Genomic DNA, 13,388 nt, shown 5'->3' on the forward strand with positions numbered 1-13,388 from the left:
TCAGTCCGTCAGGAGGGGGTTTGTGCTCTGTGATTGACAATCACAATCATTTTAACCACTCAATCCATTTCTAAATTGGCTATTCAAAAATAGCAGATGTTCCGCGCTGCGAGCTTGTAGATTTTGTAGATTTTTCTAGATGTACATCTTAGAAAAATCTTGAAACATTTTTGAACATTTTGCAAAATCTTGATTTTTTTTTTTTGAACATTTTGCATTTTTTAAACACGCATTTTCTCTTCTGGTGGTACCTGGCACAAAACATTTTAACATTTTATTAATTAACTAATTATTATTATTATTGTGGGATCGCTTTAGCGATCACACTAATGTTATCTTCACTATTTATTATTATTATTATTATTATTATTATTCCCCCCGTTTTTTGGGTCATTTCAATGGAGAAGTGCCATTTAGTGACATCATAATGCATAATGCCATTCTAGTGAATGGTAATGCCATTCTAGTGACGTCATAACACCGATGTCATTGTTTTATGACCCTACTATAACACTACTAACACTATCAATACTCAATACCAGCTCAACATTCTTAGCGATCCCACACTGTTTCTTCAGGAACAGTACTTTCTAGTTATCAATAGTGTTGTGCCAATTATTCGGGGGCCGCCCGCTTGCAATACCCCTGGCGGCCCACTAGTTGGGGCCCCGGCCCCAAAGGTTCAGAACCCACCGTATATATTAGATAATCACACAGCTTGACTAATGGGGCTGAGTTAGAGCGGACTCGGGCAGAGAGTCTCTAATGTGATTGGCTGTCAGTCCGTCAGGAGGGGGTTTGTGCTCTGTGATTGACAGCTTGTGAATGTTTGCTCTCTCTAACGTTTGCATAGCAGCAGCGCTGCAAACCCAACGACCTCAGACCAGCGGGCAAGACGAAGGACACCCTGCAGCCGCCCGGAGGACCCCCCCCGGCCGCCGCGCGCCTAGGAGGACCCCCCCGACCCCCTGGAGGTCAGTTGCGGCTTTATTTATACTGTCTTCATGTCAGCACTTTAAAGGGGCTACACCATGAATTTCATTTTTTTTTTAGGTTTTTAGTATTTTTTGGGCTCCCCAGTGTCTCTTGTACCCAATTTTTTTTAATTTTTTTTTTTAACATTCAGTCATTCATGCTCATTTCATGGATTTCCTGAATGGGCGTGTCTGAACAGGCCATTTCAGAATGGCAGGGCAAGTGATGTCACTTGCCCTGATTTTGCATTGATGATGGCCAGACAGAATTGCTCAGTAGCTCCCCCCTGCCCAATAGGACGTTTTGGTATTGCAGCTGAAAAAGCTTGGAATGACAGACAGTCAGATTGTGAGAAAAAATATCTGGATGTTTTTTAGGCTTACAACCTGTTTAAAACGTATTAGGGGGCAATATTTATATATAATATTTATTTTTTTAATTCATGGTGTAGCCCCTTTAAGGCACTTAAAGGCGGGGCATTGATTGATTGATTGAATACTTTATTAACAGTTTCACAAAAAGTACAGAGGTACAGTCAGTGGTGTCAGTAAAGTAACTAAGTACATTTACTCAAGTACTGTACTTAAGTACAATTATGAGGTATTTTTTACTTTACTGAAGTATTTCTAATTGTCTATACTTTAACTTCTACTCCACTACATCTCACAGGCAAATATTGTACTTTTACTCCACTACAATTATTTGAAAACTCTAGTTACTAGAGATGCGCGGATAGGGTTTATCGTCAACCGAATCCGCATATACATGTTCATTATCCACCCGCCATCCGACCGCGGTTAATTATCCATCCTTTTTCTAGATCCGCACCGACCGCATCAAATCATTATTATTTTTGTGACATTAGTTTTCTTACAAACAATGTTACTCGCCACTGTCTGTCGCGATGTAGTGACTGTATACAATCCATATCTATGGTAACAACAAGACGGAGCTTGAAGCTTCATTTACTTTCGCTTTTAACTTTTGTTGCCATGTCTGCGTTTTATAAGCAACTTTTGGGGTAATTTGGCGCTTGTTTTGGGCTTGTTTTCATAGACCTTGCTGCTTATTTCTCTCGCAGAATCTGGCATCACTGGCTACAGCCAGTACAAAGACCCCTTGCCAACGTGCAGTAGGCGGCTAATTTGTGCCTGATGTAAAATTACGTAATATTAAAATAGTACAAACGCACGCACGGCGAGATTTCGTGCTTTTTAAAAGCTATAATAGGCCTATAGATTGATATATTAATGTAATTCCCACATTTTTTCACCCGCGGTTTATCCAATATTAATTCATTATTATATTTGATTGACCCAAATCCACCCAAACTGCGGTTAACTGCGGTAAACCGTGGCTAAACCTCGCATCTCTATTAGTTACTAGTTACTTTGCAGATATAAATGATTACATTATAAAACACACATTAACCACTTTAGCTCTATTTTTTACCTAGGCTATTTGAAAATAGCTTCAATAGCTATTTTCAAACATTCGAGTACTTCTACTTTTTGTACTTTAAGTATATTTTGATGCCAATACTTTTGTACTTTTACTCAAGTAACATTTTGAACACAGGCCTTTTACTTGTAACAGAGGACTTTTACATTGAGGCATTGATACTTTTACTTAAGTAAAAAATGGCAGTACTTTTTCCACCACTGGGTACAGTTATACAATGATGCTAAAAGGATAACACAAAAAGCCCTGAAAAAAAATGTGGGTGGTCATTTAATTTGACAAGCTAGAAGACGTGTTGTAAATTGCAGACAGGTGCTCTCGTGTGGTGGTTTTGAAGGAGGAGTCACACTTTTTGACGGCTGGCTAGGTGGTAGGGCACTCCATATTTTGGTGGCTATAATTGCGGAATTATGATATTTTAGTCAACTAAAACTAGACCAGGGACGCAGAGGGGGGGGGGGGGGGGGGGGGGGGGGGGGGGGGGTTAGACATACTCAGTTCCATACTCAGTTTCTTCATCCCAAAATCTACCATCTACACTTCATCATGGACTACATTTTGTGTACCGAATTAACCCATTGAGACCTGGAACTGTCTAATTTTTAGATTTGAGCTACAAAGCATTATTTTACACTTTGGGCTATTCAAAAATAGCAGATATACAAGCTTGTATTGCGGCACCGAGTGCCGCGCTACGAGCTTGTAGATCTGCTATTTTTGAAAATGTGTGAAAATGTGTGCAAATCTTATATATATATTTTTTTTTTAAAAGCGAACATTTTTAACTCAAATCTTTGCTTCTGGGGGGTCCCTGGAACAAAATATTTTGATGGGGGTCCGCGGCCAAATACATATAATTTTGGGGGTCCTTGACATGAAAAAGATTGAGCACCACTGATATAGAAACATATGTTTTTCAGAAAACTGTTGGGATTTAGGAGACATGTAGAATCGGCTTCAGGTCTCAATGGGTTAATGTAATAAAAACACCCAAAAAAGTAACAAAATTCTAAAAAAAAATCTAAAATGCCCTCTGCGTCCTTGAACTAGACTTCATCTAAAACATTTCAGATGACTAAGATGTGACTTTTATTCATATATGTCTCTCTATTGGTAAAACCACATAAACATTTTCAGAGGGAGGTAGGCTGCAGGCTGAGGTCTGCGTTTGGGTTTGTTCAGAGTGAGGTTGGCCTGGCATGGATCAGCTTCTCTGCCACGGGGCCAGAGTGACTGGCATTCCTTGGCACACGGATTAGCATGCTTCAGTGAAGGCTGACTGACTGACGTTCCTTGGCAAGGAGACGCAGAGAAAGTCATTTGCTTAGAAACAATTTTGGAACGGGGGTTGTTTTCGTGCTGCTGGATGTGCCAGCAGTGTGTGATCCTTTTGCTTGTATTTTAACTTTTGCTTTTTTTTTTTTACCCATTAAGACCTGAGGCCGATTCTACAAATGTCTTCTAAGATTTGCACAAATGCTCACGATTTTTTTTTTTTTTTGATACATACTCTAAAATCTAAAATGACACGGATGATTTCGAAGAAGTTTGGGCTTCTTGAAAAAAATATTAAAAACAGGATTTTTTACAAACATTTTACAACACATATCTTGTATGGGGTCACTGGCACAACATATTTTCAGATGGGTGGTCCGTGGCCAAATTCATATTAATTTGAGGGTTCTTGACATGAAATTGTTTGAGAGCACAGTCTGGCTACACTGGTACAGGTGCGTTGATATTTTGACGTGCCCGTTGTGTTTGCTGTTGGCACCAAAAGTGTGAAAACCAGCGTTGCCAGATTTTGGGAGAGAAATAAGCAACCAGGTCTATGAAAACACAAAACACAAATCTGGTACACGGATCCCTGGCACAAAATGTTTTCAGTCCGCAGACAATGACATGCAATTTGCGGGGGTCCTTGACATGAACATGTTTGCAAACCACAAACTACAAATATTTACGAGCAGCTTTACAGAAATACGAGCCCAACGTCGCTTATAATAAGCAGACATGGCAACACTGGTGAAAACCACTGGTGCAGTTGGTAGTGCTGTCGCCTCCCACCTAGAAGGTCCTGCGTTCGATTCCCGCCGGGGATGCTGTGGGCGCTGGGGGAGTGTCTTCTCCTCCGTGTCATCAGTGCCCATACCCTAGGTGGGGTTGGTGAAAGGGCCTTTCTGTGTGGAGTTTGCATGTTCTCCCCGTGTCTCCTAGAGTAGGTATCCTCACAAAACACGTGCAGTAATCGTGGTCTTTATACTGCCTCCCCTTGGTCAGCCGGGGCGCCTGATGGAGGGGAAAGGAACTGGTTAGAATAAGGTGTTCCTTCCACGCGCTACGTCCTACCGGGGAAACTCCCCCCTGTCAGGTGATAAGAAGCGGCCTGCTCACTCCTCATGCATTGAAGGGCTCTCCCCAGGCTGGTGGAGGGAGAGTAGCGCCCAGGATTACAGTTTAGGCAATTGGCACTGGGTGAAAAAATGGGTTACAAAAACAGTGGGATAAAAGAAAAAAAGAAAAAAAGGAGGTGAACATAAACCTAGCTGCACTGAGATAAGCACCCTTGGGTGCTGAGTGCACATGCATGGTCAGCACCACGTTGGTCATCTGTCACAAAAAAAATGCATTTGCTGTTCTCTGCAGAAATGCTTGCTTTATGTGAACAGATTTGTTGTTTCCTTGTCATGATTTACGACATTTCCCAGCAGTTTTCCTTTTTCTTTTTCTTCATATCATACACTGTTAGAAGTCAGGGAGGCAGGTTGGTCTTGATGTAGGGCAGTCGTTGGTTCGATTCCCCGCCCCGGCACCAGCTGTAAAACCGCTGGGTTGCTGCCAGGTCTCGACATGGACAGAATCGAATATGTTTTTGATCGAACACGGCTACCTAACATTGTGACGCTAATATCGTATTGTGTGACGATAGTATAATTCATTTTCAATTTTTTTTTTTCTAAAATAGCGGAAAAACAGCCGATGTACAAGCTCACATTGCTTCTTGATGCGATGCGTTACGAGCTTGTAGATTGCCCATTTTCGCTATTTATTTATTACATTTTTTATTTAATTTTAGTGCTTGACACATTCACTGCCAGGTATTAACTCATTGAGTGCCATTCACGCGTTTCACATGTTTTTGAAAAAAATAGTTAAAAAAAAAAAATACGTTCAGAACTCAAGCTATCATCATCTGAAGATTTGCAGCTCCATCTACTCCTTGTTTAACTTATAACTGAAAAAGGCTCTATCTCGCTTACTAAGCTTTTTTTTTTACTTAAAAAAAAAACAGAAATGGCCAGAAATAGACAGAAATAATTCTGGCACTCGATTACTAGTTATTTAATTCTTCATCCTTGCCAGCGTTTTTGGCTTGGGCTTGTTTTCCGAGCGAGATGTGTTTTTCTAAATCTCATAACATTGGAGTGAACGGAGTGTCTTTTTTGAGGATGACGTCATTCCCGGTTTTATCGTTCTCTCGCAGTCAAGGGGATCATTCATAGGTTGAAGAGGAGCGCCCTCTAGCGTAATCACTAAAAACATGTTTTTTTTTTAGATGGGGGTCCGTGGCCAAATACATATCATCGTGGGTGGTCCTTGCCATGCAAAAGTGTGAGAACCACTGATATTATCAGTGATGTTGCTAGGTTTTCAATGTAATGGGTCCTGGGATGCAAGGGTGGTCTTTTAGATGGGTCCCAGGGACATTTTATGGGTCCCCAATTACACGTCCCCCCCCTATCGTTTTCTTTGATCTCCAATCTCCATATCTTCTATGCGTGTGTGACTGTGTACATTATATCCTGATGCAGTGGATCTCAACCTTTTCAGGCAGCGACCCCCCAAAATAATCATATTTTAACTGGGGACCCCCCACCCTGAGGAATTAGGAGTTGAGGCACTTAATTTAGTTTGATTCAGTTCCACAGATACATATTGTGAAAATAGCAGATCTAGATCAGTGCGACCCGTTCCTGCTTTTCAAGACCGATACCGATATATATACATATATTAAAAAATCATAAATATATTTTTTCAAATGTATATGATTCTGTAGTATTAGCACACCTTATGGTAAGAAATACTAGTAGTGGGCAACAGGTGGATTTAACATACCTTTGACCAATAGAATACATTTAATCATAGAACCTTTTAATCATTATTATTATTTTATTTTGTATTATTTATGAATGTAGAATTTATTTTTACTATTTATTGTGTAGACTGAAAACACTGGCTTACAGTGGAAGTATTGGCAAATAAAGAAATAGGAATTCAAGAAATAATGAAGACAAATACTGACAATGCCTATGAACATTGGCTTGCAGTTATTGCACATAGTCAACATGCAATAATACTATTAGGCTTGTCATTGAGAAAGGAAAATAAAGTTGTCTTTTTGAGGAGAAGTGGAACCTTATAAGTCACTTTAAGTTTAGCATGAGGGAGAGGGTCTACCCTCTTCAGGGAATTAATTGTTATGATATCTCTAAGCTACAGAAAACATCCAGTTGCCTATTAAACATACACAAGACACAGACGATAGACAACCGGTTACTTACAGCTGCCATTAATTAGTGCTTTTGTTTGCCTTTGTGGTCAAATCAGGGTCAAATGCATAGGATCAACGAGCCATCGTTAACCTGCTAATGTTACACAGCTGATTGGCAACATGCGTTAATCCACCACTCACTCTGATCTCCAAGCAAGTGGGAGAACACTCTAAAATCGGGGATTTTACTTTGGCTGGTCAATTTAAGATGACAACAGCAACAAAGATTAGTAGTAGACCTGTATGTATGATGATCAGTTATTATTCCAGACAGTGGTCTATCCAAGACGTTTTAACACGTTTAAGAGCAGGTCCTCATGCCGTCTCTCTCTCTCTCTCTCTGTGTGTGTAGCGTAGACCAACAGCGAGGGGCTGTGCTGCTGCTTCTGCCACACAACGCCGTTTAACCGAGTTATACTTCTCCAGTACAACGGTGTCTAACCGGAGAGTTATACTTCTCCACCAACGGTGCCTAACCGAGAGAGTCCATGTAGATCACAGCTGACAAATATTATATATTATCGGAGCTAATCGGAGCTGCGTCCCATGGACGCACTAGAGTTGTCATGAATGCGTCCTTTCGCAATATGGTGCGTCAGCGACGCAGGACGCAGGCCTACGAGCATCTCTGTATTATAGTAACATACTTTTTTATTTATTCATAATTGTTAGGATTTAGAGGACATTAGTAGAATCCCCCAGAAGCAAAGATTTGATTTAAAAAAAAAAATATATATATATATATATATATTCAAAGATTTGCACAAACTTTCACCATTTTTTCAAAAATAAATAGCAGATCTACAAGCTTGTAGCGTGGCACTCGGTGCCGCGCTATGAGCTTGTAGATCTGCTATTTTTGAATAGCCCAAAGTATAAAATAATGGTTAAAGTGGTTAACAGTTAAAGGAGGAGTTTCTATCAATTACACACCCCATGAAGCCTTGATTTCATGGATTTATTTTAGTTTTTGTGGCATTCCTAAGACAATAATTTGATGATCGTGTGTATTTCCGGTAGGAGACACAAATAATCTACTTTGTGTCTCCTACCCGATACATTAGCCGGTAGGAGACGGGAATCAAATTATTAGCTTAGGAATGCGACAAAAACAAGGCTTCATAGGGTGTGCAATTGATAGAAAATAAGTCATTTTTTGGGTGAACTCCTCCTTTAACACAGATGCATTCCCGGTCTTAATGGGTTAAATTGTTGCGTTGTGAGAGAAGAAGCGTTTCCTGCAAACGGCATACTGTGCAGTGCAGTGCAGAGTGCATGTGTTATTCTGTGTTGTGTCATAGAACACACTGTGTGTGTGAAATGAACATGACATCAGTGGTAAAACCTTCAGCTCACGGGGCTCAGATTAAACACACATGTCTCTCCCCGGCGCCTCGCTAATAGTGACGTCACCCCCCCAGCTAGCAAAGCATGCTGTCTAAAACATTAGCAGGTTCCTTCACTGTTTGCTGCACAGTCAAATGTTTTGTACTGTAGGCTGTTATGGAAGTACATTTACTCAAGTAATGTACTTAAGTACAATTTTGAGGAACTTTTTACTCAAGTAAACTTTGAATTCCGGACTTTTAATGTTGAAGTCATATCTCACATCTGCCCGTTGCAATTTTTTTATTACGAACCCTAAAAGGCAAACATGTTCTATGCTAAAGAATATGTGTATGACAATTAACCCATTAAGACCTGGAACTGTGTCATTTTTTTTAGATTTGAGCTAAAGAGCATTATTTTACACTTTGGGCTATTCAAAAATAGCTACGGGTGCCGCGCTACGAGCTTGTAGATCTGCTATTTTTTGAAAAATCGTGAAAATGCGTGCACATCTTTGAATATGTATTTAAAGCGAACATTTGTAACTCAAATCTTTGCTTCTGGGGGGTCCCTGTTAGTTTACAGACTCTTCGGTGTGAAGCAACACAAGACATCATCACGCACACGCACACTGCAGGCTAAATTTAGGTACAGTAGGGTCCGCTCGCCTCTGTCTGTTGGTGCAGTGCATTGTGGGTATGATATCTACCACTATAGGCACACAACAATACTGTCCTGTCCGCAGCTTCTCCACGTCGACCCTGATTCCACACATTTTGTTAGTTTATTTTATATTGTTTGTGTTTTCTTTAAACTTGTAATCCGAGAATTATTATTGTTATTATTGTTATTGTTATTACTACTAGACCATACCCGGTCGACGTATCCGTGGGGGGATATGCGCACATGATCTGGCAACCCGGGAGGCGACATTGTTTGACACTTAAACGCTAATAAGAAGCTGAGATTTGATGAAATTGAAAAACGGGCTTCACAGTTAAGTTCAGATGGTAATGGTCAATGGCTGTGTGCAAAATCAGAGCAATTGGTCCAGCCACTGAGGAGAACCGGGTAGCTTCACCTACCACTACAGACACCTACCACTACAGACAGACAGAGGTTACTAGAATTATAGTAGGATTACTATTACTATTACTATTACTATTACTATTATTATTTTTAATACTATTGTTATTATGGGGCCAAGCATGCATTGGGTCTCTACATTAAAATGTTCTTTGTTGGATCTCAAGCTAAAAAAGTTTGGAAACCACTGATCTTGAGTAGCAGGGGCTTGGTTCATGAAAGACTTTATGCTCATCAACAGACATAAACAGACATAAACAGGGTGGCTATAGCTTAATGCAGTGGTTTTCAACCTTTTCATGCCAAGGGCCCCTAAATTGATGTACATTTGGCCGCGGACCTCCATCTGAAAATGTTTTGTATCAGGGACACCCAGAAGCAAAGATTTGAGTTAAAAATGTTTAAATAGCAGATCTACAAGCTCATAGCTTGTGGATCTGGTACCCCCCCCCCCCCCCCCCCCCAAGGACCACGGACCACTGGTTGAGAGCCACTGGCTTAACCCATTAAGACCTGAGGCGATTCTTAAAAATCTTTTCAAAATACAGTTTTTTGAAAAAAATTAAGAAATTCAAGATTTTTTAAAAATAGCAGATCTACAAGTTCACGAGTGCCGAGCTATGAGCTTGTATATCTGCTATTTTTGAATAGCCAAAGAAATCTAACGTGACACAGATGCGTTCCAGGTATTAATGGCAGGGTCCCCACGGTCATGAAATTCCTGGAAATATTTTGAAATAAAAAATAAAAAAAATCCAGTACTGGAAAAGGTTTGGAATTGATCAAAGGTCCTGGAATTTATCAAGGGTCCTGGAAAGATATTTGGCTATGCATTGTTTTTGGCTATTGATTTTTTTTAGTACAAAACATTTTCATAAACATGTACAACATTACACGAAATATGTAACATAAGTAGTTTTTCGCCGAACGGGCTGTGTAACACCCCATCCGCACTGCCAGCGATGCGACGTGACGCGAAGCGAGCGGGCGATGAAATCTCATTCAAATACATGTTTTTGAATCGCAAATGTATTTTGCACGAAATGTTGAATGAAATTGTACTATTTTATATTCTATGCTTTATTTTTGCTACACTGCCTATCTTTGGGCATTGTACATAGGAGTAAGAGACACATTATTGCGCTGAATGATTGTTTTATAGGCCTGGAAATTGGGCTAAATATTCTGGAAAAGTTTTGGAAAAGTTTTGGAAATTCATTGCTAAAAATGTGTGGGGACCCTGTAATGGGTTAATGGGTAGAGTGGTGGTCTATGGGTCCGAAGGCTAATGAATGAATGAAGCCGACTAACCACATAGTGTCGCTATGGTGATACAATGCATGAACCTAGAATTAGAATTGGCAAACTTTTCTCATGATAACAACATTTTTGGAATCTTGAAAATCTGCATTATAATAAGCAACATAATTAGAGAGATGCATTATGATATCCACAATCCTTCTGCACTCTGCTCAGCTGTTCACAATGGTCATTTGTTAATTGCATGGGCTTCTTTCTCTCAAGTCCAGTCTATTCTGTTTCTATGGCTTATTATGCATGTTGCATATTGTATATTGCAAGTAGCGAGGCTAGTAGCTTAGCATTGTTAGCTTGTCGTCACGGGCGTCCTGGTTTAACTCCAACCTGGTGTTTGCACTCTCCATTTACAACCCAGTGCATCTACATAAACGTTCAGATTTCAAATATAAAGTGCTTACCTCATGGCCACGGATGTTACAATTCACTTCGGGTGGGTCTAAGCACCCGTATCTTCCGTGTTGTTCAATTAAAGGCATTTTACCAGGTTGCAGTTACGAGCTAACGAGGCTATCAAGCCTAGCTAGTAGCTTGTCCACATCTTCAGTGGAATACTTCCATACAAACGAACGTCGAGCGGCTCACAACAAATAAAAAGCAGCTACCAATATTTTCAAGCAACTTTACAGAAAACGAGGTCGCTTATAATAAGCATACATACCAACACTAGTTGGTGACGTGTGGGTGGTGCTGTGGAAACACACGGCCGCAGCGGCGAAACAAGCCTTTCTTTGCATTTTTTCAGACAAACAAACACGTCTACACTAGTGTGTGTGTCATCTACATAGTCAATCTATATACCATTTTAAAGGTACGGGCCTTGTGATTAAAATGATGCAAACCATTCCGAGATAGCATCAAAACTACCAAACTCAATGCCAAAGTCCGACATACATAAAACAGGTTTCATGAAAATAGCAGATCTACAAGCTCACAACACTACGCCTTGTGAGCTTGTAGGTCGGCTATTTTGGATTTCTGTAAAGATGAATGAATAAAAAAGGATACTGTAGCAACATTAATGAAACGCTGCTACTTATGGGCGGTACTCTGGTGCGTGAAACTGGAGAACAATGCCTAGCCAGGCCAATCGAAACCTCTATGCAAATGCTGGACATGAATGTTCAACCCACAGAAACTCTTACAAACAGAGGCATGTGCATAATCTAATTGTAACCATTTAATGACTATAAAACGGCTTTCTGATAGAATACAAACCTTCAACATTCGAACTGTGTTAATATGAAAAGAAAAAAAAAAAGAAAAAAAAACAAATTAAAAAAAAAAAACAATTCGCTATTTTCTAGTCTTTCTCAACTGGCGACATGAGGAAGGTTTCACCAGTAGCGGACACATATCATTTTGGGATGTATCAACATATGTTTTTCAGAAGACTGTTAGGATTTAGAAGTCATTAATGTTATATAAGGGGAATTATAGTCTGCACTCATTTTTGTTTTTTAACTCCTAAAAGTAACAGTTTTGGATGTATGAGGTTTCCCACCCGACAGAGACAATATAAAATATACCCATATATGGAACAGGCCGAGCTGCCCCCATATAAGGAATAGGGCGGAAGAGGCTGAGGCTATCATCATGCTTTGTGGATTGGCCAATGTCATTGCATGACATTTGTGCCACTGAAGCAATATAAGCGATAAACACGCACATTAGGACTCCAGTTTGTTGTTGTTCAGAGCGAGTCTTTACAGATCCAAACAGTTTTACGGTGTGAGAAATGTTCCACTGGACGGTACTTGTGAACGGAGGACCAAAAGGAATCTATTTGGCTGCTACCGCAGTGAAGAACGAGGTGTACGCCTTTCGAATTGAGCATTATGACCCCGATAACGGGACCCGGATTTTTACCCACGTTTTCAACACAGTGTCTTTACGCTGGAGGGAATTGGCCCTGTTGAGAACTGGATCCGTTGAGAAAGGATGTTGGATGGGCAAGTGTATCATGCATCAGGGCCACACAGCTGTGCCGATAGAATATATTGTCTACATCTGGGGAGGGGGGTATCCTCACTGCAACGTCCTTTATGCATTTGATGTCGACACCCACAGATGGTTCAAACCCAGGGTGTCAGGGACTGCTCCAGGGGAGGCGCGTAACCACTCAGCCTGTGTCTTGGGGAAGGTCATGTTTATCCATGGAGGACACCACTGGCAGACTGGATACACTAATGACACCTACAGGTTGGACACCACCACAATGGTCTGGTCTTTAATTAACACCAGAGGACCTCCACCACCTGCTTCACAATGTCACTCTGCCACCATCATCGGGACAAAGATGTTTGTATTTGGGGGCCGGACGGTCCAGGGGGGTCAGTACTACAGCTACGTCAGAGTGTTTGACACGGAGACCAACTGCTGGCTGAACACACCTTCTGCACAGATTTTTGCAGAAGGACGCGGGTTGCATTCAGCCTTTACCTACAATGGAGAGCTGTACATAATTGGTCCTGAAAACGGGGAATTTACCTTAAGTCGCCTGCGGCCCTTAAGTTACCTGTGGAAGTTCAGTCCAGAGACCTTTTCCTGGACGAAGGTTACGTCCAAGGGGAGACCGTTCTATCCAAAGTGTTGTTGTTGCATGGTGGGAGATCGCATCATCCTCTTTGGGAGAGACGATTACTTCACACACAGTGATTCGCACCTG

The 13,388-nt window shown here is 40.8% G+C and overlaps 1 protein-coding gene across 11 annotated transcripts in view; it reads left to right on the forward strand.

The window, feature by feature from the left end:
• Nucleotides 1-13,388, forward strand: part of LOC311054406 (ankyrin repeat and SAM domain-containing protein 1A) — a 191,247-nt gene that overhangs the window by 93,481 nt on the left and 84,378 nt on the right. For 9 of the 11 annotated variants that reach the window (XM_084070356.1, XM_084070350.1, XM_084070353.1 and 6 more), the window contains one exon: nt 854-974. In XM_084070356.1, the coding sequence (XP_083926482.1) occupies nt 854-974 (121 nt within the window). The remainder of the gene's footprint in view (nt 1-853; nt 975-13,388) is intronic. The other 2 variants (XM_084070354.1, XM_084070355.1) reach the window with 2 other exon arrangements.

Source organism: Gymnoscopelus microlampas (genome assembly GCF_963454915.1).
Source record: "Gymnoscopelus microlampas genome assembly, chromosome: 10".
Classification (NCBI taxonomy): domain Eukaryota; kingdom Metazoa; phylum Chordata; class Actinopteri; order Myctophiformes; family Myctophidae; genus Gymnoscopelus; species Gymnoscopelus microlampas.